General features: G+C 44.1%; 1 protein-coding gene across 1 annotated transcript in view; it reads left to right on the top strand.

Moving 5' to 3' along the window:
• Positions 1-5343: 5343 nt before the first annotated feature.
• LOC123287868 (uncharacterized) overlaps positions 5344-25297 on the top strand; it is a 35488-nt gene continuing 15534 nt past the window's right edge. Inside the window, exons 1-3 of the mRNA XM_070496086.1 lie at positions 5344-5621; positions 5654-5768; positions 20949-21141. Coding sequence (XP_070352187.1) covers positions 5344-5621; positions 5654-5768; positions 20949-21141 — 586 coding nt within the window. The remainder of the gene's footprint in view (positions 5622-5653; positions 5769-20948; positions 21142-25297) is intronic.

Consider the following 25297-nt stretch of genomic DNA (forward strand, 5'->3'; position numbering starts at 1 on the left):
CCTCTCTCACTGCACAAACAGGGACAGACCTCAGCGACCCAGCCAGCTCTGACTAGATGTCAGCCCCTTGGACTCAGAACCCCAGCATCTTCTCCCTGTTCCCTCCCCATCACTGCTGTCTGTCTGTCTCCAGGTCCCATCTCCCCGCCTTTGCTGACTCAGTGTCCTCCCTCTCTGCACCTCTGGGAACATCAGCCAGACTCATCGGCATCCTGAGCAGTGTTCTCAGTGGTGGGGGCTTCTGGATGTGCTCATAGCAGCAGAAGGAGGGAGCCCTCCCCAGTATCTCCTGAGTTTCAAGTCAGACTCAGGTAAGAATCAGGGTTCCAGGCTCCCCAGCCACCTCTCTGGATCCAAAGTTGCCTCCACTGACTCAGATATTTTATTTCTCTGGGCTGCAGCCTGAAGAGGGTGACATTACTGTGACACATGCCTCAGCTACTCCAATACTGACTCAGGTCGCAGCCCCATGGAGAGTGAGACACAAAGCTCCCTCCACCCTCCTGGCCTGGAGCAGCCACCCTGCACTGGCTCCCCCACGTCTAGCTCAGGGGGTGACTGCTGTTGCCACTTCCTCAGCCAGCACCTGACTTCCTCAGATGAGTGGATCCGCTAGTGTCTCACCTGGTTCGTGTTTCACAGGCAGAAAGCCCTTGATCAGAGACACAGTCTCTCAGTGGAGACAGTGGAGGAGAGGAGGGTAGGGCGAATCTGGTCACACCAAGCTCAGCATCTAGGAGACACTCAGAGGTGCTTCTGGTCTGAGTGTTTCAGTCTGGGCTTCTGGAAACAGTACAGCACACAGAATGGAACTGTGTTCTACATACTAGCAATCAGCCACTCAACATTGAAAATAAAAATCAGTACCATTTATGACAGCATAAAAATACATATTAATGAGGGAAAATATGAGAACAAATAGAAAGTGTTGCACACTGGAAACTAGGAAATGTTCCTGCAAGAAATTAAAGAAAACCTAAAGAATTTGCAGCTATATCTCCTTGTGGCAGAGCGTGGGCACAGCAGGCCTGGGGCTGGTGCTTCTGCAGCTGGGCCTGTGCCGACACCTGCAATGTGCACCTGGGCGATTGTTTCTGAGCATCACCTCCCCCAAGTGAAGGACCCTGTGACCTGTATCCCATCATAGGAGAATCAAGGCCCAGAGGGCTCTTTACAGAAGATGACACATGATTTCAGGATCCCTGACTGTGTCTCCAAGGCTCATCACTGGGACCCAAGTTCATAGTTCCAGGGGAAAGAATCCAGAACCTTTCATTAAATCGTAGATCACTCCGCGTCTGTTCTAACTGCCTCAGAAAGTGACAGAGTGGCCCCGCAGCACACGGTGTGCTGGCCTGGCCCTGGGGTGGTGCACCGTGGTGGTCCTACGCTTTGGGGAACCTTGCATCTCTGCCCTGTGCTTCCTTGAGACTCTGAGCTCTCAGGGTCTTTGTGGGGACTCAGGGTTCAGGCTGCATCCTCTTTCAGTGCTCATCTCAGATTGTTCTGTAAACAGAATCCAGGTCTCAGGGCCCAGAACAGGCCGCCCCCGAACACCCCACAAGCATATTCATTCCTTTGAATGAAAGTTACCTGAGAAGCACAAAGGGCATCCTGGCCCTCCTGTTCTGTTTCCCCTGAAACCAGGGCACACATCCCCAGGTAGAGGGTGCGCTCCCCGCGTCCTGAGCTCCAGAGCTGTGGATTCGGGCTGAGAAGCAACATAGACATGCTAATGCCCCCCCAAAGGCTGAACTCTGCTGAAACACCTCACAATTACAGGCCCAAATCTAAGTTTCTTTGTCCTGTCATTCCTCACAAATGTATTGCTTCACTGTATAAAATATATACCTACTGCCTGCTTTGTTCACTCTCTGAGCATCATTTCTCTGTGATCTCCAATATGTACATATTAAACTGGGATTTCTCTTGTTAATCTGGTCTTGTGTCAATTTTACTGTTAGTCCGGCCATAAGAACACAAGAAGGGTAGAAGAGGGATTTCCCCCACCCTGACTCAGGAAAGGCACAGAAAGATCAGAGGATGCAGATGTGGGTGAAGGGCCCCCACCTTTGCTCTGGGGCTAGAGTCCTGTAAGAGATTTGGGGCAGCTGTGACGTCACTTTGGAAACTAAGGAGCCTGTGATGGGATGTCCGCAAACCCTGGCCATGCTGGGGGTGGGGGTTCCAGGTACAGCACTAACCGAGCGCAGCATCAGACGCAGCATCTCACAGTGACTGGTGCCAGGCCCGCAGCCCAGCACTCCACCTGTGCAAGCTCCTCTATGACAGCATCGCTGTGAGGTGGCCACAGCCAGACTCACTGGGAGTGAGAACATGAGGCTCCAAAGGGACAGGGACAGAAATGTCTCAGACCTAGAGCTGTCTGCTGACCCCTGAAGAAGTCCCCTAAATGGCAGCCCATCCACCAAGGAGACAGGCTGATTTCCAGGTAACTACAATCAGGTGAGGTCAGAGAGGAATAAATGTGTACCCTCCAATCCCTTCTCTGGTCCTCCCCTCCTCCGCCCTGTCAGGGCCCAGTCCACACTAGGTCACCTCCTGTGGGGATGACCATGGTGGCAGTGTTGTGAAGCCCTTAGAAAAATGCCTGTTACAGAGTCGGTGCTAATGATTGTTCAATTAATAAATCCAGAAGTAAATTGGAAATTTAACCATGTTTCTTCCAGTGGCAGAAACTGGAAAGCTGTCAGGAAGGAAGGAGGAAACTCAGATTTTAATACACACGCTTTTGTACATTTTGAGTTTTCTATGAGAGCATTATTCTTATTGCTATTACTGTACGAAACAAATCAACAAGGAAAAAATTTTTAAATTTCCCCAAAATATTGGCATAAAAACACCACTTAATTTTGCTCATGGACACAAGATAGGAATTCAGACAAGATGTAGTGGGGACAGCTTCTTTCTATTCTATCATGTTGGGGCCTCAGCAGAGAAGACCCCCTGGCTGGGCCTGACTGGAAAACTAGGGGTTGGAATCCAGGGGAGGTGACTTCACTCCCATGTGTGTAGTTGATGCCGGATTTGGCTAGAGGACCTACGTGAGACCTCCCCAAGTGACCTGGGCTTCCTCACAACAGGGCAGTCCTAGGGCATTCAGATGAGGGTTCCACAGGGGAGTGACCTGAGTGACCAGACAGAGTCTCATGGTCATTTCAAACAAAACTTTAAGCATGACACAATGTCATTTCCAAGCTATTGGGCAGTGACAAAGAGCACTAGAGTCAGCTCTGGGTAGAGGGAGGTACCTAGACCCCAGCTTTCAGTGGGAGGAATGTCAGGTGGTAATGCAGCCCTCTCCCTGTGGCATCAGTAGAGAGCTTGTGGGTGCTGGATTTCCACTCTCCACCCAGCAGTGAAGGGGTGGGTGCTCCTCCACATACCCACAGAGGTAGACACAGAGCAGACCAAGAGCAGAGTGGGGACCTTTATCACTGCCATGTGGTAATGAGCTGCCCTGCCCTCCTGGAGTCAGTGTAGGCATATTTGCATCAATAAGGAGACACTCCTACATCTCCCATCCAGGGAGTATCTGTGGAGGCTTGGTGGGAAGTCTGCACTCCTACCCCCTCCCAGCAGGGAAAAGATCTCCACCTGCAATGGGGAGTCTGAACATTTCCCCACACCTGGAAGGAATGAGGTGTTGCTCACCTCTTCTCCCCTGCTGGAGTGATGTAACAGAAAGCCAGCTAAGACAAAAAGTTTAAGTACTACCCAAAGTCTCATAATACAATACCCAAAATGTTCAGCTTTCAATCGAAAATAATTCTTCACACTAAGAATCAGGAAAACATCACACAGTGAAGAAAGACAAACAATAGATGCCAACACAGACATGACAAAAATGTTAGAATTACCTATCTGACAATGATTAAAAGCAACTATTAGCAAAATAAATTAACACACATATGAATAAACTTGAAATAAATGGAATAATTGAAAGTCTCAGCAAGGAGATGCAAAATATGTGAAGCAAAACTGATATCAGTGAAAAGAGAAGTAGATCCACAAATACACCTTATGACTTCAATAAAGCCTTCTTAACATCTGATAAAAACCTCAACAGAAAGTCAGCAAGAATATAAGAGAACTCAACGTGATGAACTGATAAGATCCAAGCAACATTCATAGACACTAAATCCAACAACATAGAAGACGTATTAATTTAAAATGCACAAAAATATATAGACCAATATCCCTCACAATTATAGACATAAAATTCCTTAATATATTATCAAATTATATTTTGCGGTATATAAAATGAATTATATAGCATGTCCAACTGTGCATTACTGCAGGGATGCAAGCCTAGCTCAATATGAAAAATCAATCAACGTAATTAACCGTATGAAAAGATTAAAGAAGAAAACTCACATGATCATATCAATCAATGTATAAAACAATTTGACAAAATTTAACACATGATTAAAAAAATCTCAGTATGTTAGGCATAAAGAACAGCCTCACCCTGATAAAATTGATCCACAGAAACCTACAGCTATCACTATCCCTAAGGAGGAAATATTTAACACTTTCCTGCTATCACTGAGAACAAGGCAAGGAGGCCCATCCTCACTACTCTTATTTAATATCATACTGGAAGTTCCAGTGAGTGCAATGAGACAAGGAAAGAAAAGACATGCATATAGAAAAAGAAGAAATGCAACCATGCCTTTTTTGCAAAGGACATGACTGCTTCCATAGAAATTTCCATGGAATCTACAAATGAAAATTTCTATAAGTAATAAGTGGCTTCACCAAATTTGGAGGTCACAAAATTAGTATACAAAAATCATTTGGATTTCAGTATACTAGCAATGACAGCATTGGCAGAAATTTAAAGTATATAATCAGTTACTATTCTTCAAAGATGAAAAACTTAAGTGTAATTCTAAGAAATACACAAAAAATTTGTAGAAGTCTTGTACAGATCTTGGATTCTGAGAACTTTCAAATGCAGATGAAATTAATCAAAAAAAGTCAATCTAAATAAATGGAGAGATGCAGTACATTCGTGAGTCGGAAAATTTAGTATTGTAAAGAAGTCAATTTTCTTTTAAATTGATACATGTATTTAATATAATTCCCATCAAAATCTCAACAAGACATTTTGTAGATACAGAAAAAATTATGCGAAAATGTGTATGGAAAAGCTAAGGAGCACGCATAGCTAAAACACTTAAATAAGAGAATAAAGTGGGAGAAATAAGGCCACAAGCTTGTAAAAGTCAAAGTTACAGCGTTTAGAGCTGAATGGTTTTGGTAGAAGGATAGACGCAGATCAAGAGCACACGGTAGGCGTGGTTGGCGGCATTTTGGATGTCCATCACGCAGCCCTGCACAGCCCTCCTGCATTACTCACCGCGACCAGAGAGGGCGCTAAAGGAACTGGCCCTGAGGAGAGAAGCGGATTCCCCCGCCAGCCGGAAGTCCGCGGTGGGCGTGTCAGGGGGCGTGGTCGGCGCTTGGAGGCGGGGCCGCAGCTGCCAGCCCCTCCCCCAGGGCCCTCAGAGCCGGCGGCGGCGGCGGCAGTTGGGCGTCAGCGGACTTGGCAGCGGGGACGTTGGCGGCAGCGGCCCCTCAGAGCCTGGACCCTGGTGAGGGCGCCGACCCCGGTCGTGTGTGGCAGGCGACAGTCGCGGGCGCTGAGCAGGGACCAGACTCCGCTCGCGCTCCTCGTCCTGAACGCGCTGACTGACTGGAAGGTGTCGCCGCCCCGCGTGCCCCCTGAGGAGGATGTGGAGGTTTGTCCTCAGGGACCGAGGGCTCCAGGCCCGGCCGAGGGGGCACAGGGCGGGGCTCAGGGCGTCCGAGTGGCTCCTGAGCCCGGAGTCAGTGGGTTTGGCTCATTTAACTTGAGGCTTTGGGAAGCACGAGGGTAAAATAGGGCGAATTGTGCAGGATTTCAACTCTAAACAGCCTCGTCATTTAGGTCTTTTGGGTAATATTGAAATTTCAAAAACTGCAGAAAGTAGTTTGTCAACGGCTTTATCATCGATTGATGTGATAGTGATCACGGAAAATCACTGTTTTGCAGTTGCATTTCCTGTCGGTGTCATTTGGGGCTGTTTTGAGAGAAAACTACAAACTTTAGATGTGGTGGTTGAGAGGGTGGAACTGAAGGGCCGATGTCACTGACGTGAGAAGCTGGAGCAGGCGGATCAACGGTCAGAGAGCGGACCCGAGGGTCCCAGGGCCTGAGGGGGGTGCTGGGCGTTCATGTTCAATGGGAACAGGGTTTGTATGAGATGGGGAGTGTTCTGGAAAAGGGTAGTGGTCATGGCTGCACAGCATTGCGGATGGACTTAATGCCGCTGCGTGCACACTTAAAGACCGTCCGAACGGTAAATTTGGGGTTATATGTATTTTACCATAATGAAAACAGATGATTAGGAGTGGAGAGCCGTGCTTTTTGTGCCAGCTTGTCCTCAAAATGCTCCTTCCCGCTTTCCTGCGATCATTTGGAGCAGAGAGGATCTCCTTTCTAGATCCATTATGCCTCCCAGGAAGTTTATCGTGGAGATTTAAACAGTGTAATTTCTTTTAAGTCTTAATAAGTTTGCAAAGAAATTGGCTATCTGGGGTGAAAAGCCATAGGGAGTTAGGATTGGGGGAGAAAAGATTCCATCTTTCTTTCTTTCATATGGTAGTTCAAGTATCAGTTTTTGAGGAATCTCCATCCTGTTTTCCAAAGTGGCTACAACAGTTAACATCCCACCAGCAGTATATGAGGTTCTCCTTTCTCCACGTCCTAAAACACACTTGCTATTTCTTGTCTGTTTGAATAGCCATTCTGCTTGGGTGTGAGGGGGTATCTCACTGTAGCTTTGATTTGCATTTCCCTAATCTTTTCAAGTGCCTGTTGTTCATCTGTATATCTTCTTTGGAAAAATGTCTGTTCAGATCCTCTGCCCATTATTTAATTTGGTTTTACTGTTGATGTTGAGTTGTATGAATTCTTTATGTATTTTGGATACTAATCCAAATATTAATGCAAACATCTTCTCCTAACTTAGTTTGTCTTTGCATTTTGTTGATGGTTTCCTTTGCTATGCAGAAGCTTTTTAGTTTGATGTAGTCCCATGTGTTTATTTTTCCTTTTGTTACTCTTGCCTAAGGGTGCATGATATTCAAAAAGATACTAAAGCTGACATTTAAGAGTATATTGCTTGTGTTTTCTTGTAGGACTTTTATGATTTCAGATCTTACATTCAAGTCTTTAATCCATTTTGAGTTAATTTAGGTGTATGGTGTAAGATAATGGTCTACTTTCATTCTTTTCCATGTGACTGTCCAATTTTCACAACACCATTTTTTGAAGACTTTCCTTTCTCTCTTGTACGTTCTTGGTTCCTTTGTCGGAAATTAGCTGCCCATGGATGCGTGGTTTATTTCTGGGCTCTCAATTCTGTTCCATTGATCTGAGTGTGTGTTTTTCTGCCACTACCATGCTGTTTTGATTACTGTAGCTTTGTAGTCTATTTTGAATTCAGGAAGTGTGATACCTCCAGCTTTGTTCTTTTCTCTCAGGATTCCTTTGGCTATTCAGAGTTTTGTGTTGTTCCATATAAATTTTAGGATTCATCATTGTATTTCCATGAAAAATGTTGTTGAGATTCTCATTCACAGTGCATTGATTCTGCAGATTGCTTTATGTAATAAAGACATTTGAACTCTGTTTATTCTTCCAGTCCATGTACGTGGAATAGCTTTCCATTTCTTTATGTCTTCTTCAATTTCTTCCAATAATGTCATATTTTTCAGTGTATGGGTCTTTGACCTCCTTGGTTAAATTTATTCGTAGGTATTTTATTCACTTTTTTGAGACTGTAAATGGATTTTTATTTTTGATTTCTCTCTCTGCTAGTTCCTTGTTAGTGTATAGAAATACAACTGATTTTCATATGTTGATTTTGTACCCTGAAACTTTACTGTATTCATTAATTATTTCTAGTAGTTTTTGGTTAATTCTTTAGGGTTTTCTACATAGAAAATCATGCCATCCAAAACTAGTGACAGTTTAACTTCTTCCTTTCCAATTCAGATCCTTTTTATTTCTTTTTATTGCCTAAATTCTCTGGCTAGGACTTCTAATACTATGTGGAATATAATGGTGAGAGTGTACATCCTTGTCTCGTTCCTGTCTTTAGAGGAATAGCTTTCACTTTTTCACCATTGAGTGTGATATTGGCTGAGGGTTTGTGGTATATGGCCTTTTTTACATTCAGGTACTTTCCTTCTATTCCTACTTTATTGAGAGTCATTATCATAATTGGATATTGGATCTTGACAAGTACTTTCTCTGCATCTATTGAGATGTTCATGAGTTTTTTATTCTTCATTTTGTTAATGTGGTGTCTCACATTGATTGTTTTGTGGATGATGTTGAACCATCCCTGCATCCCTGGAATAAATCCCAATTCATCATGGTGTACGATTCTTTTAATGTATTGTTGTATTTGATTTGCTAATATTTTGTTAGGGATTTTTGCATCTGTGTTCATCAGCAATATCAGTCTGTAACTTTCCTTTTTCGCATTGTCCTTATCTGGCTTTAGTTTTAGGGTAATGTTGGCCTCATAAACTGAGTTAGGGAGTGTCCCATCCTCTTCAACTTTTTGGAAGAATTTCATAAGGATAAATATTAAGTCTTTGAAAGTTTGGTAGAATTCACCAGAGAAGCCATTTGGTCCTGGACTTTTGTTTTCTGGGAGGTGTGTCTTACTGCTTTAGCTTTCTTACTAGTGACTGATCTATTCAGGCTCTTTATTTCTTCTTGATTCAGCTGCAGGAGGTTATATGATTCTAAGAATTTATCTTATTCTTCTGGGTTATTCAATATATTGGCATATGGCTTTTCTTAGTATTTTCAAATAATCTTTTCTATTTCTGTAGTATCTCTTGTAATTTCTCTTCTTTCATTTCTCATTTTATTTGAACATTCTTTTTTTATTTGTGAGTCTTGCTAAGGGTTTGTCAATTTTGTTTTTCTTTTTGAAGAAGCAGCTCTTATTTTCGTGGATCCTTTCTTTTCTTTTTTTAGTCTATATTTCATTTATGTCTGATCTGATTTTTATTATTTCCTTCCTTCTGCTGACTTTGGGCTTATTTGTCTTTTTTCTCCTACTTCTTTAGGTAGAGTTAGATTATTTATTTGAGATTTTTCCTGTTTTTTCTCCATACTGCTTTTACTGCATCCTGTAAGTTTTTGTATGTTGTATTTTCAATTTCATTTGTCTCCAGGTGTTCTTTTGATTTCTCCTTTGATTTCTTCATTGATCCAATAGTTGTTCAGTAGCATGTAGTTTAGTCTCCATGTATTTGTGAGTTTTCTAGTTTTCTTCTCCTAGTTGATTTCTAATTTCACACCACTGTAGTCAGAAAAGATGCTTGATATGATTTCAATCTTCTTAAATTTATTGATGCTTATTTTCTTTTCCAACATATGGTCTATCTTTGAGAATGTTCCATGTGCACTTGAGAAGAATGTTTAGAATATCTATGCTGGTACTTTACAGTAGAATATTATATATATAGAGAGAGAAAGTCCATCTGGTCTAGTGTTTGCTTTAATGTCAATGTTTCCTTGTTGACTTTCTGTCTGGATGATCTACCCATTATTGTAAGTAGGGTGTTAAATTTCCCTACTATTATTCTGTTGCTGTCAATTTCTCTCTTTACTTCTGTTAATAGTTCCTTTATATCGTTTGGTGCTCCTGTGTTTGATGCATACATATGAATATGTCATGTCTTCTGGGTGGAATGTCCCTTTTATCATTATAGAATGCTCACCTTTGTCTCTTGCTATCTTTTTTGGCTTGAAGTCTATTTCATCTAATATAAGTGTGGTGACACCTACTGTCCTTCAGTTACTATTTGCTTGGAGTATTATCTTCCATCCATTCATTCTGAGCCTTTGTGTGTCTTTAGACCTGACTTAGCTCTCTTGGAGGCAGCATATTATTGGGTCTTGTCTTTTAATCTATCCAGCCACTCTGTGTCTTTTGATTGATGAATTCAATCTATTCCCATTTAGAGTGATTATTGATATGCGAGGGTTTAATACTGCTATTTTATCTATTGTTATCTGGTCGTTCTGTGTTTCCTTGTTTCTTTTTCCTTGTAATTCTGTCTGCAGTTTCAGTCAGCTGGGTTTTTGTGATGTTTTTCTCATTTTCCTTTTTATTTATGATTTATGACTCTGCTCTGATTTTCCAGTTTTGTGGTTAACATAAGGTTTGTATAAAAGATCTCCTAGATGAGAGGTCCTTTTCTCCTGATAGCACTTTATCTCCATTAGCCTATGAAGATACTATCCTTTTCTTCATCCTGTTCTATGTTTTTATTGTCACAAATTATCCTTTATGTGTGGTGAGTTTGTTATATTAAAGTGGTTATAGTTATTTTTGTTCTGTTTTTTTCCCATTTAGCCTTTATGGTATAACTGTTTACTTAGTATGATATAGAGTTGCAATTTTCTGATTCTGTCTGTGTCTTTATCACCAAGCTGAAATCTTGTCAACCTTTTCCTTTTAGTTTCAGGTACGATGCTCCTTTGAACTTTTCTTGTAAGGGAGGTCTACTGGTGATAAACTCTCTCAGATTTGTTTGTGAAAGCCTTTGTTTCTCCTTTATATCTGAAGGAGAACTTTGCTGGATAGAGTATTTTTGGCTGATAGTGTTTGTCTTTCAATATTTTGAATATATCGTTCCACTCTCTCCTAGCCTGTAGAGTTTCTGCTGAAGAATTTGTTGATAGCTTCATGGGGGTTCCCTTTGTAAATTATTTTCATCTCTCTGGCCACCCTCAATATTCTTTCTCATCATTGACTTTTGACAGTTTTAATGTTACATGCCTTGGAGAGGTCTTTTTGCATTGAGATACTTAGGAGTTCTATTTCTTTCAAGTACTGGTATATCCAGTTCTTTCCTCAGGGTTGGGAAATTCTCAGCTATTGTTTCTTTGACTAAGCTCTCTGCTCCTTTCTCACTCTCTTCTCCTTCTGGGATACCTGTTATCCTTATGTTGCTTTTCCTAATAGACTCATATATTCCTCATAGAATTTCTTTATTTTTTAAAAATTGTTAGTTCTCTCTCCTCTTCTACCTGAATCATTTCTATGTCTCTATCTTTGAGTTTGCTACTTCTCTCTTTGATATGGGCTGCTGTATTTCCAGTGCTTTCTACTTTATTTTTCATCTCATTTATCGTGTTCTTCTCCTGAATTTCTGTTTGTTTGTTTCTTTAAAGTTTCAGTCTCTTTGATGACGTACTCCTTCTCTTCATTAATTTTATTTCTGAGCTCATTGAATTGTCTGAGTTTTCTTGTAGCTCACTGAGTGTCTTCATGACAGCTATTTGAGTTCCCTGTCAGTCAGATGGCAGTCTTCCATGGCTTCCAGTTTGATTTCTAGAGACTTCTCATTTCCTTTTTATTCTGCCTTGTTACTGTAGTTCTTCATGGTGTTTGATGAGTTGATCCTCTGCCAGTGCATTTGTGGCAGTAAACACCTTTCTTATTTGGGTAAGACTTTGGGTACTTTGATTCTAGGCTGCTTCTGCATGTTTTTGAGAGCCTGCACACTTCACCATCCACTGCCACTGCAGAGGCATTGTCAGTACCGTCCCTGTGCTGCTTGTGATTCCAAGGTTGTTGGTGCCTTGATGTTTATGATGTTCCTGCATTCTCAGGTGTCACCATCAGGGTGACCAGCCTGCAAACACTTCCTCTGCATTTGGAGTCTCCTGAGTGTCATATTTTCCCACTGGCTCTCCATGGGCTTGGGTGAGGCTGCCCTGTGCTTCACTTGTGCTGCTGCTCCCAGGTTTTATGGCAGCATTGCTGCCAGGAGCAGTAGGTTCACAGGTGTCACTGTCACTGCTGGGTGACCAGGGTCTTGTAGACATTCCCTGCTGCTGGTAGAGTGTGTGTCAGGAGTGCCACCACTGGGGGCTGGGTCGTGGGTTCTGCTGTGGCTCCTGAAGCCTCGGGTCTCAGGTGCCATTTTCCACTGCTGGAGAAAGGGCAAGGGCTAAGACATGAGTACCGTTGCTGCTCCTGCAGCATTTGGATGAGTTTGACTATTTTAGAAATCTCGTATAACTGGAACTGTGCCATATTACAGTATTTGTCCTTCTGTGTCTGGCTTATTTCACTTAGCATAATGCCCCTTGAGGTTCATTCATGTTGTAGCATATGGCAGGATTTCCTTTTTGTTTTTTTGGTTCCTCACTGAATTATATTCCATTGCATGTATATGTTAATTTTTCCTTACTGTTTCATTTGTCAGAGGACATTTACGTTGTTTCTACCTCATGAATATTGTGCGTAATGCTGCAATGAACACAGGAGTGAAATTTTCTCTTTATGATCCTGATTTCAATTTTTTAGATAAGTACCCAGAAGTGGGAGAGCGGCATCATATAGTAGTTGTACTTTTGGTTTTTGAGGAAACCCAGTACTATTTTCCACAGTGGCTGCATCACTTTACATCAAACATTTACCCATTTTTCAATCAGGTTATTTGACTTTTTCTGTTATGTCATAGGTGTTCTTTTATGTATTTTTTATAATAACCTCATATCAGATATATAGCTTACAAATATTCTTTTCCCATTCTATAAGTTGTCTTTTCACTTGCTGTTTCCTTTGCTGTGTATATTTTCAGATAATTGTGACCTCCCTTTTCTAATTTTTGTTTTTGTGTCCTGTGATTTGATGTCATGCCCAAGAAATCATTGCCAACACCAATGTCATTATCCTTTTATTCTGTTTTCTTCTAACACTTTTACAGTCTCCACTATTATGTTTAATTCTAATCCACTTGGAAATCATTTCTGTGTATGGTGTTAGATCAGACTCCTCAGTTTTATTCTTTTGAATATGCATATTCAGTTTTCTGCAAACCTTTTTTGGAGAGCTATCGTTTCTCCATTGTGTATTCTTGGCAACCTTGTTGAAGATCAGTTGACCATCTATGCGTGACTTTATTTCTGGGCTCTCTATTCTGTTTCATTTGTATAGATGTCTGTCTTTCTTCCAGTGTAATACTTCATTGACTATTGTAGCTTTGCAATATGTTTTGAAATCAGGAATTATGAGACCTCCAGCTTTGTTCTTTCTCAACATTGTTTTTTTCTGTTTGAGGTATTTCGTGGTTCCATGTAAAGTTTATGGTCAAATATTTTTCTTTCTGTATCAGATAGCATTTGGATTTTGAAAGTAATTGCACTGAGTCTATATAACACCTTAGGTAGTATAGATGTTTTACCAATACTAATTTTTCCAATGGACATTGGATATCTTTCTGTTGATTTGTGTCTTTTTCAATTTATTTCATCAATGTTCTTTAGTTGTCACTGTGCAGATGTTTCAGTTCCTTGGTTAAATTTATTTCTAAGAGTTTTATTCATTTTGATGTCATTGTAAATGGGATTGTTTTCCAAATTTCTTTTGCAGGTAGTGTGTTGTTAGTGTGTGCAAGCACAACTGACTTTTGTATTTTGTTTTTGTATTCTGAAAATGTTCTAAATTTGTTTGTTTATTCTAACAGGTTTTGGTGGAGTCTTTAGAGTTATCTATATATAATATCCTATCATCTGCAGAGACAGTTTTAACTGTTCCTTTCTGATTTGGATGTCTTTTATTTCTTCTTCTTGCCTAATTGCTCTAGCCAGGACTTCCAGTGGTATAGTCAGTAGAAGTGGTGAGAGTGGGCATCCTTGTGTTCTTTCTGATCTTAGAGGAAAAACTTTCAGCTTTTCATCATCTGGTACAATGTTAGCTGTGATTCTGCCATATATGACCTTTATTATCTTGAGGTAGGGCCCTTCTATTTTGAGTTGGTTGAATTTTTTGGTCTTGTTTTTATCATGAAAGAGTGTTGAAACTTGTTGAATGCTTCTTATACATCAATTGAGAGGATCATGTGTTTTTTGTCCTTCATACTGTTAATGTACTATATTACACTGATTGATTTTCATATGTTAAACCATCCTTGCATTCTAGCAAATATCTTACTTGTCCATAATGTATAAATTTTTTAAGGTACAGTTGAATTTGGTTTGCTGGTATGTTTTTTTGGGGGGAGGTTGGACTTTTGTGTAAATATTAGGGATATTTTTGTGTTGTTTTGTTTATTGGTTTGTGTTTTCTTTATCTACATCTTATTTCATTGAAGATGGTATTTAAGGTGCTGGCTTTGGCCATTTTGGTGAGTTACTCGGTTTTCCTGCATTTATTTCATGTGTACATGTTATTGTACTTTGATTTTTCTCCTGTTATCCTGTCTCATGTCAACTTAATTCTTAGACTAACCAGAAGGACATAGAGGGTAGAGGAATTGTCATCCTCCCCTACAGTGGGAACACTGCCTGTCACTCTTCCCCAGGAAATACAGCACCTGATTCTTGGCTCCAGCTCCTCTGTGTGTTGAATTCAGGGATTTTGGGCTGGGTGTGTTCTCACTGTTTATATTCTCTGGAGGAGAGTGTTCAAGATTGGAATTAGGAAAGTGTACATTTTTCTAAATGGATACACAACTTAACACAACCAATTTGAATGAAGTTTCAAAAATATAAACTGAGGAATAAAAGAAAATTATAAGACGCATTTATAACTCTGCATAATGTATTGGAGAAGGGGACATGAAAAGTAGTGTCAAATATTCTGAGAAGAGTTAGACAGCCCATTTGTTGTCACCACATTCACAGAATCCTTGTGAACATACTTCTAGAGCAGCAGTGCTGGTTTCCCATCTTGGAGGACTCTTGGTATAAAGCTAAGAACTGTTCACCTGCCATCAAATCTGACCTCCCCACTGACAGAGTGACAAAATGGAGGACAAGGTGTCCATCAGCACAGAACCACTGAGATGGGTCATCATAGGATTATCAGAGTGAACATATGCCCCACACTGTGGCGCCCACCTGGTGTTCTCTATATAAGTGTGTTTTTATATCTTGTAGTGCATCATTGAAGAGTAAATAGTTTGTTTGAAAAATTGAATAGATTGTCACAATAATTGTTCTCTGTTTCTGGAAACGAGCTATATGTAGGAAAAAGACCTGCACCCCAACTATAGTGGAGAGTGAAAATTGCAGAGTGAGAGGCCTAAAAGCTGACGTGATGGAAATAAATACAGTACATTTTTTTTATTTGAAATACCAACCCACCCATTTCTACCATTTCTGAGATGTCACCTGACATTTCTAGGACAAAGAACATAAAATTTGTTCCTATTTAAATGAAAAGTAGCAAATGGTATACATTTTCAGTATTAATATGAATAATTGCTGGGGCTGGCCCAGTGGCACAGCATTTAAGTTCGTGCACTCCGCTTCAGTGTCCCAGGGTTTGCTGTTTCGGATCCCAGGCACGGACCTATGCATCACTTGTCAAGCCGTGCTATGGCAGGCCTTCTACATATAAAGTAGAGGAAGATGGGCATGGATGTTAGCTCAGGGCCAATCTTCCTCCGCAAAAAGAGGAGGATTGGCAGCAGATGTTAGCTCAGGGATAATCTTCCTCAAAAAAAAAAAAAGATGAATAATTTCTGAGGCTCTAATATATAGCATGGTGACTATAGTTAATAATACATTGTTGAACACTTTAAACTTGTTAAGAGAGTAGATCTTAAGTATTCTCACCAAATACAAAAAGGTGATGGATGTGTTAATTAACTTATTGTGGTAATCATTTGAAAATGTGTGTGTACATATGTATTAAATCACCACATTTCACACCTTAAATATAATACAATATTTACTTGTTAATTATACCTCCACACATTTGGAAATAGAATCATTGGAAATTCCATTTGAAAAGCCATATTTATCTGAGTTATCAAATTATGTAAATTCTTCTCTAGTCATCTCTATATATTACCTACTTTTTCTCTCTATGCAATGGAGACTATGTATTTAGTGGACTTCCTATCTCTATGAATTCACTGAGAAATTTGTGTTCATTGTCACTGTGAAAGGCTAAATTATTCACTGAGAAATTAGTAAAGAAATATCACAATATTTTCACTAGTACAGTTCTGTTAGAGTGAACAGGTTGGGTAAAAAATTACATAATTATTTTGTAAATGGAGTATTTTAGATACAAAAAAGAGTAAGATTAAAGCTGTGTTCTAGTTAATAAATTGATGCTCAATCACACACGTTTATTATTTTTTCACGAAAACTATACATAGGAAGAGAAGTGATGATACACAAAATACACAGAACAGGTAAAAGTTTCAGGACAAAAGTGAGAGAGTAGCCAAGTTTAAAGCAAAGTTGGTCTCTTTCATGGTACGAAATTCTTCAGTACGAATGCCCATCATGGCTGATTCACGACACATTTCTACCTATATTTGTGTGTGTGTGTGGAAGGGAGAGAGAAAGAAATAAAAGGAAAAGAGTAGGCAAAATACACCTTTCTGAATGTTTCCTTAAGAAGGTGCCTGGTGGGGATAAATAGAGGCAGCTGTGCAGGTCCCCGGACCTCTAGCATGACCCCTGCTCAAAGTAGCCCATCACCTCAGCTCCATCCGCTCTACTGTGTGGTCATTGTCATCTTCTGATGTGAGGGTCCCTGTGGGCCAGAGGATGGTGTGAAACCTCCCTTCTCCTGTCACTCAGCCATGGCTCAGTCACTCAAAGTCTGCTTTCCTTGTCTCCTGTGGTCTCAATCCTTAAGCCCCCTTCACTCCTCAGTCTCTCCCTCCTACAAGGGTCTCGGTTTCACCCTGGGGACGCTGCCCTCTTCGTGGAGCCCCATCCCCTTAGGTCCCAGGGCTGCAGCCCCAGTGTCATCCTGGACAGCTGTGCTGAGAGGTGGGTCCCAGAGCAGCCGACCTCTGTCTTTCTGAGGATGAAGAACAGCCTCTTCTCAATACCTCCCTGCCTTGTTCCTGTTGATGGACCCCCATCCCCACCAGGGGTACATGAGAGGCATGAAGGGGGAGGGTCGAGGGGCCTGCACCTGCCTCAGTGGAAAGTGGGGTCAGAGAGAGGGGGAGCACCTCCACCTTCCCAAACAGTGAGACGTGGCTGGTCTCAGGGCCTTTGTCCTTCTGCTGTGAGAAAGCAGCACAAATTGTCCCTCTGGGTCCAGTTCTCAGGGCCCTGCGCTCCACTGTGTAACAACTGAAGGGGCATCAGAGAGCCCACCATGTGAGGAGGCCTCTCTATGACACTGAGGGGTCAGCGTGGGGAGGAGGTTGCAGCCCAGTGAAGGCCTGGGTGAGGGCCCCACCCTTTTATGAGGAGGGGACTGTGGAAAAGGCAATGCTTACGGAGGCCCTGCCCTCCCGCAGGTGGGATGCTGACAGTGTATTCTGACATGGTGCAAAGTGCACCAGGGCCAGCAGGGGGCGCGGTGGGCATGTGTCTGAACCACATGTGATGAGATAGAGCTGTGACCCAAGCACCTGGCTGCTTAGCTGGTGCCCTCTGCTCAGTGACCCCTGGGCCCCAGCAGATCCTTCCTCCCAAGGTCCCAGAAGAGCCCATATCATAAGTTACCAGCTCCATGTCATCCAATGATAAACTCCAAGGCAAAGCGGATTGAATCTTGGTTCACAGACAGGCTGGGAGAGGTGAGGGGAGGAGAAGGGGAAACAATTTGGATGAAGGGCTCTTGCTCCCATCAGAGTGAGGGAAGGGATGAGGGATAGATAATTGGGCAGCCCTGTGTCATCTGGGGGAGGGAGAGAGAGCTCTGGGGTGTCTCCGTCATGGTCCAGACCCCTCTCCTCACCCTCCTCACTCACTCAAAGGTGACTGGACTCTGGGGTCAGGTCGGGTCCCTAGAAGGATACAGGGATGTTTCCTTCCCCTTGGTGTCCAGCCTGGGGTGTGGGAAGGGCCCTGACTCTCCACCTCTGTGACTCTGTGTCCCTCATTTCAGGGTCCTGGGCACGGTCTTTGCTGACCCAGCCATCCTCGGTGTCAGGGACCCTGGACCAGGAGGTCACCATCTCCTGCTCCGGGAACAGCAACATTGGATCCCATAGTGTGTGTTGGTTCCAGCTGTCAGTGGTGCTGCCCCAAAACTCTGACTCTTGGAAGTACCAGGCCCTGAGAGATTCCAGATGATTCTCTGTCTCCAAGTCAGGCAACGTGGTCTCTTTGACCATCTGTGGGCTCCAGCCTGAGGACGAGGTGATTGTTACTGTCACACATATGACAGAGACCTCAGTGTACTCAGTGCTGTGTGCCCACGAGGAAGTGAGACATAAACCACCCCCCTGGGGCCCCTGATCACACCTTCACTCCTCTGTGATTGACGTCACCTCTGTCACCAGCATCTGAGGGTCTGAGCCCCCTACATGGGTCTGTCGATCTGAGCATGTCCGTTCCTCTGATCCCCTGTAGACTGAGCCATTCCCATCGATGCACCCTCTGCCTGCTCATGTCCACACAGGCAGGAGCTCCTTTTCCAGGGCACCCAGTCTCTCCAGAGAGACAGTGATGGGGACAGAGGGAGGCTGACTCCAGTCATGTCAGAAACAAGAAGGACCTAGAGACTGCGCTGGAGCCAACACGGATCTCACACGATCCCAAGCTCCTGGTGACGACAGTGTTAGGAAAATAAGTGTATTAAATTGTTGGGATCTAATTCTCATGAAAAACTGAAAGAAAACATTCTCCATTTTTGGACTTATAATCGATGATCTAATAAAATTCTGTGCATACTCTGCTGATGCAGCTGAAAGGCAAGCTGCTGTGGCCTCTTTGTAGTGACGGGGACATCCCTCAACCTACACCCCTGGTGTCTAGAATCCCAGCTGCCCAGGTCCCTCTCTGACACCAGGAGCAGCTTCATGAAGAGCATTGGGACAACAGTCCTCCTCTAACCGGAGGGCCCAGGTGTGTCAGAGAGGCCGGGTGGGGTGGGGTCTGAGGGCATGTGGGACAGTGTGGGACAATCCTGAGATGGCCCCTCCCAGCTGGGAAGCCACCCAGGGCTCCAGGGGTTCAGCCATCAGTGTGCTCACTGGGCTGTGCTGACCTCCAGGACCCAGGGTCATCAAGAGCCAGGGCCTCCACCCCCTGGGTCAGCTCATCCCTCCTCTACCTCCATCTCCCTGTGAGGACCAGGGCAGGGAGGCCAGAGGCAGACAGAGAGCAAGGGCTGATTTGAGTGTATCCACTCCACCCCCGATGAAAGTTTCAGGAGATCCAGAGAGACTTAGGGCAGCTCCGTCTCCACAGCACAGCTCTAGGGCTCAGAGTCTGGGTCTCTCCCGTGCCCTGGGCTCCTCTCCTCCTCACCTCCTCACTCCCCACACAGGTGAGAGTGACTTACCCTCGGGATGGAGATCCACCCCAAGCTCTGCCCCACGCCCCCACCCTCCTTCACAGTGAGCTGGGATCCTGCCCTCACACTCCTCTCTGTGCCCTACAGTGTCTGTGGCCCAGGCAGGGCTGACTCAGCCGCCCTCAGTGACCAAGTCCCCAGGACAGACGGCCACACTCACCTGCACTGGAAAGAGCAAAAATGTCGGCCATGAGGGGGCAGCGTGGCTGCAGCAGCAACCCCAAGGCCGTGTCCCCACACTCCTGACCAGCAGGAATAACATCTGGGCCTCTGGGGTCTCCGAGAGATTCTCTGGCTCCAGGTGAGGCAGTGTGGCACCCTGAGCATCTCTGGGCTCCAGCCTGGAACGAGGCTGATTATTACTGCTCCGTGTGGGACAGCAGCCTCAGTGCGCACATGGGGCCCCAGGCCAGTGGGGAAGGAGACACAAACCCTGAGCTCCCCAGGCTCACCCAGCGCATGGGGACCTCCCAGAGCAGCATTCACTGCCAAGGAAAGGACAGGGACTGGGTTCCAGCTGACAATTGTGTGGCCTATTCAGGAGTATTAAAAATAATACAATAAGTGAAAATTTCTTCATCTGCATGATTAACAAATATATAGGCAACATCATTGTGAATGCATTTGTGGCTATATGAAGATGCACATTCATACACCTTAAAAATGTGTAATAAAGGATTTCAAGGTTTAAGTAAGAGAATATTAATTTTTCGAGATTTTTCTTTTCTATTCCATTTGGAGGTGCTGGGTTCCCCTGCTTAGAGGGTCCATCTCTCCAACCTCAAGTGGCCATCTACCAGCGTCACCAGCAACCAGCCTCCCCTCTTTTCCTGACCTCGGTACATGACCTGACCTCTGATTTGAAGGCTCTTCCAGTCTTTCCCAGGGTGATCACTTGACTCATCCCACAGATCCCAGCTTACATATCACAGCTTCGTCCAGGCTCCTTTGTCCCAATATCCCAGGGCACACCCCACATGCACAATGTGCCATCTGCACACCCCACATGCACACAGAGCCATGTGCACAACCCACAAGAAAACACAGAGCCATGTGTACAACCCACATGCACACAGGGCCGTGTCAGCATAGGTGTGTTCCTGTTGCGCCCTTTCACTGTCCTCTCACACACCGAGGTCAGTGTCTGCCACAGCAGGCAAGGTTGGAGCTCTAGGGTGGAATGGACAGAGACTGACAGTTTGAAAATAATTATAGTTTTTCATGAAAATAGAAGTGCAGGTGTGAGAGCATCACTGTCCCCATGTAATCCTAGAAGGCCTTTCTCATTCCACTCTCTTGGGAGTAACGTTGGGGAAGACTGCTGTAAAATCGAACACTCTGCGTGGTGTGCTTAGGGATGTCACAGCGGCTGCGGGATGGGCAGTCACCAGCAGGGGCAGCAATGGAGTGTCCTCAGACTTAGGAGAGGCAGGTGTTGGGTCAGACAGATGTTCAACCACTCAGTGGGCTCCAGGGCAGTTGGGCAACCTGTGTCCTCACTGATGTGGGACTTGCCTTCACCCATGAGGCTTCCTGTGACCCTGTGAGCTCCTGGTTTTGGCTTCCTAACTGATGGTTTCCAATGTAGGTGATTGCCTCCTTTTTCCTCAGGGAGTCTTGAACAAGGTGGGGCTGACAGACCATTACGAGCCCCAATGCACTTCCAAGGAGGAAGTGGGCTCCTGGGAAGACTGTGCAGAAGACAAGACACAGCTTGTGGGCGGAGTCCGCACAGTGGACCCTCAGGAGACAGAGCTCAGTGGCGCCTCAACCAAACCCGGAAGTCTTGTTCTTCCAGCTTCTGGTAGGGGACCTTTACAAGATTTTACGCACAGGACCTGCCTTCTCCTTGGTTCCACATGGAGCAGGTGCTGTGACACCAGACTCACAACGCCTGTCTCAGTGTGTTGGTCACTTGGGCAGAAAGTCCACACTTTCTGCCCTGGAAGTCTGCATGTGGCTTATTCTGGCTCTGAGACAGAAGCCCCATAAGTGTGATGACTGATGTTACTTGGGATGCAGTGTGAGTGGGATGCAGATGATTACCCCAAACCTCAGGTGACTGCCTAATATCTTATAAGATGCTCTTCACTGCTGGGCAGGTGGACCAAGACCTCCCCTTTGCTCCCCCTGTTCCACTCACATGCCTCTGTCACTACCTGTTACCAGTACTAGTGAGTGTTAGTGACTAGTCACTCACTGGGGTGATCTCTGCTGTCACTTCTGCACCGGGACCAGAGTATCTAAGGCCACAACGTTCATTTGGATCATTAAGAATGTCTACTTCTTTGTTCCCATGAATTCTATGTCCAAACCATTGATATCATTACTTTAATTGGATTTTCTCATGCTTGCAGAATACTGTGGAATATTAATGGAGGTACATGGGCAAAGGGAATCACCTTTGCCTATTGCTGATCTTTTTGGAAATGCTGCCCTTTACCACTCCATTGACTAAGATGCTGCCACTAGGATTTCATTATACGTGTGTGAGAGAGTGTGTCTGGCCGTATTATAAATGTTTCTGTTTGTGGCTTTTAGTTTTATGTGGCTTTTATTAGGAATTGATGCTAAATTTGGTCAAAATCCCTTCCAGTATCATTTGAGACCGTATGATCATATCTATCTATCTATATTGTGTGTTATATTAAAATATTTCTTACTATTGCATACAACTTGCATCATTGGAATCAATGACACTTGGTAATAATTCATCAATTCATTAATCTAGTATTGAGATCTCTTCATTAATATTCTATTTAGAACATTTGCGTAATATCTAATGTTGTTCATCTGCCATTTTTATTTTTCTGTAATTTAACTGTAACATGCATTATAAATGATATAACTGATCTCTAAAAGAACTGGTAAGTTTTCCATCCTTTTAAGTGTTATTTAAAAATAGAGCAAGTAGATTGGAACCCTCTGGTCTCTGATGTTTTTAGAGCTTCCATGTGAGAATATCTGTCTGTTCAGTCATTCTGTGGAGTGGATCCATAACATTTTGTATTTCTGTATTAAAATAGGTGAGCTTACTTGCTATATTTCCAGTAGAGCCAATTTTGATCCTTCCTAGAAAAGCACGTATTTTACCTATTTTTCACAGACATTATCTCTTGCATTTTCGGCATTTTTCATTTTTCCACATATGACCAGCAGGGGGTGATGTGGGACTGGCCTGTGGTCCCTACAGAGCGGCTCAGGGAGGATTTTTACTCAAAGCAGCGTGGGTACCAGCACAATGCACGGTCCCCTTCCCAGCATCTCCTCTACTACCACACGGATTCAGAGAAGCACCAGGCTCCAGGTCCCCAGCTGCTTCTCTGGATCCAAAGATGCCTCGGCCAACGCAAGGATTCTGCTCATCTCTGGGCAGCAGCCAGAGGATGAGGCTGATTATTACTGTGTGATTGTGCACAATAGGGCTTCTCACAGTGACACAGGCAGATGGGAAATTGGGACAAATACCTCAGCCCACTCAGGCACTTGGAATAGACGCTTCTGCAATTCTACGGTAACTTGTAGACGCAGTAGCTGTGCCTGGAAGTAGTTTCTGGTTCACATCGGCTGTCTTCCCAATTTTCCAGTCAATATACCTGCAATCTCAGGTAAACAAACACCAAAATGAAAACCAAACCAAACAAAATACAAATCTCATGATGACACTGAATCTTTGCCTGGTGACCCATGTGTGATAAAATGAGAGCCTTTGTAGCTGGGCTGTTTGTCTTGAAAGATGGGAAATTAGCCTTTGCTAGATTTCTTCTTGGTGGGAACCCAGGGTCCATCCAGCAGATACACAGTCCTCCACAGCAGGGACTCTGCTCTGTGAGGGGTCAGAGCGGAGACCTTCCCTCCCTCCCAGGCTCTTGTGCTCAGATCTGGCTGAGGCTCACTGTGTTCAAGCACAAAAGATTAAGATGTAAGATGTTGTGAGAAACATCCCAGGAGGAATTCCAGGCACAGAGCTGGCCTGACACACTTGCTCGGTGCCTGGACCTACGGTTGTGATGTCAGCAAGAAGGGGAGACTAAAATGGTGAGCCTGCAGCATGGAAGCTGGGTGAAGTATGTCCCGCAGTTGTGACTTTCCTACCACCGATCCCCCTCAGGGCACATGGGACTCCCTCCGGTGTGTGATCTGGAGCCTACAGGTACACACTTGAGTTCTTCTCTCCTCTTGTATCTCAGTGGACCTTTCCAATTAGACAAAGTGTAAGAGAATGACAGTGGAATATGAGCGAGCAGAAACTCCCTGATATGTGCATGAAGTCAATCCAACCCAGGAAGCTCTTTAGAAGGTCCCAGTCTCCTTTAAGGGAATCAACAGAAACATAGGTTACAATGGAAATCAGCATCAAGGATTCCCAGAAAGAGCCCCTAAGTGTGTGTCCTAGGACAGCAGGGGTTCCAGACCAATCTCCAGATCCAGGTCTGTAAAGATAACCTCCTTGACTACTGCAGGCTCCAGCCAGAGGATGAGGCTGATTGTCACTGTCAAACAGCTGCATGCAACCTCGATGCCAATCCTAGTCCGTGGGGAGTGAGATCCACTCCCCGGTCTGACCTAACTCTCCTCTGTCCCTGCCTGGAGGCAACACCAGCCCAGGTTTTGGCTTCTGCTGTCACTTGTGCTACTAAAACCAGAGGGACTGATGTTTTCTAGTCAGTCCACCTGTATGGATGCAAAAAAAAAAAAAACCCATTTTATTACTGGTTTTCCAATGCAAGCAAATCATTTTGTCACCAGAACCTATACAAGCACCTCCCTGCCTCATGCATGCATGGAGAAGAGAAGTCAGCCAGCGAGAGCCAGGAGACCCAGGTCCCCCTCTGCTCAGTCCCCTACATGTCCCATGAGCCTGGCCCAGGCTTTGCTGATCATGCCCTGAGTTCTCACACCCATCACCTCCTCACTTTCCCCAGTTTAATCCCACAAATCTTACCGGTTTTACAGCTACAGATTTTTTGTGTGTTTATTTTATTTTGGAGGGGGAGATGTTTGAAAGCATCTCAGGTCATTGGGATCTAGAGCCTATGACCCAACCCTCCTTATCACAGAGAGCCCTGAGATTACAAAACAATTCACAGACAGCCCTGTTCATTAATCACATCAGCATATGGAGCAGCTACCAAGTAAACCTGGTCAGGGCCCAGTGTGAGTTGTGTAACAGATCTTGGATGCCACTAAGTCAAGGAGGGAGGGCGGACCTCAAAAAAGAGAGATGCACATAGTAATGGTTTACTTATCAATCTTCAGACTAATAACATTGACAAAACTTGACTAAAATAGGGAAAACTACCAGAAATCTATCACAGATTCAAAAGAAGAAAGAATAAATCTCCAGAACAGCCATTAAGGGCAAATGAGCCCAGAGTGATCAGCAGGAGGGAGGGCGCCTTTCTCCAACAGCGCCGTGTTCCAGTGGCCACTGGAGAAGGCATGACCAGCACTTGTGCAGTGGGGTTGGGGGGGTCTAACAGGAGTCCCCCACAACAACAACAGCAACAATAATGGTGACAACAACAACATAAATCAGCCTGTCAGGGTATCCCAGACAGATTTCTCACCAGTATGAACCAACAGAGTACACTGTAGAGTCTTAGGCCTTGAACTTGGTTTAAGATGCTCCAGACATATGGCAGAAACAAAGTAAAATGTTGGGTAAACCTGAAATATCTGGCGCCGTGAGGACTGTGCGATGCATCCTGTATTTATCCATCCGGAGGTCATTGGTTATCTACAGGCAATTAATGTCTCAGACTCAAATCCCATGAAACGGCCTACTTGTTTTGCTATTCTGGGTAGTGACATCACAATGATCTGTGAGCAAAATCAGGACATCCTCCAGGAGAGTTGAGTGGAGTCAGAGGCACTGGCCCCTGGATCTGAGACCAGCAGAAGTGCTATTGGACAGGTCCTGAGAGGGCAGTGTTCTGGGCAAAGCAGGCACAGAGAAT

Source organism: Equus asinus, chromosome 23 (genome assembly GCF_041296235.1).
Source record: "Equus asinus isolate D_3611 breed Donkey chromosome 23, EquAss-T2T_v2, whole genome shotgun sequence".
In the NCBI taxonomy this organism is placed as follows: Eukaryota; Metazoa; Chordata; class Mammalia; order Perissodactyla; family Equidae; genus Equus; species Equus asinus.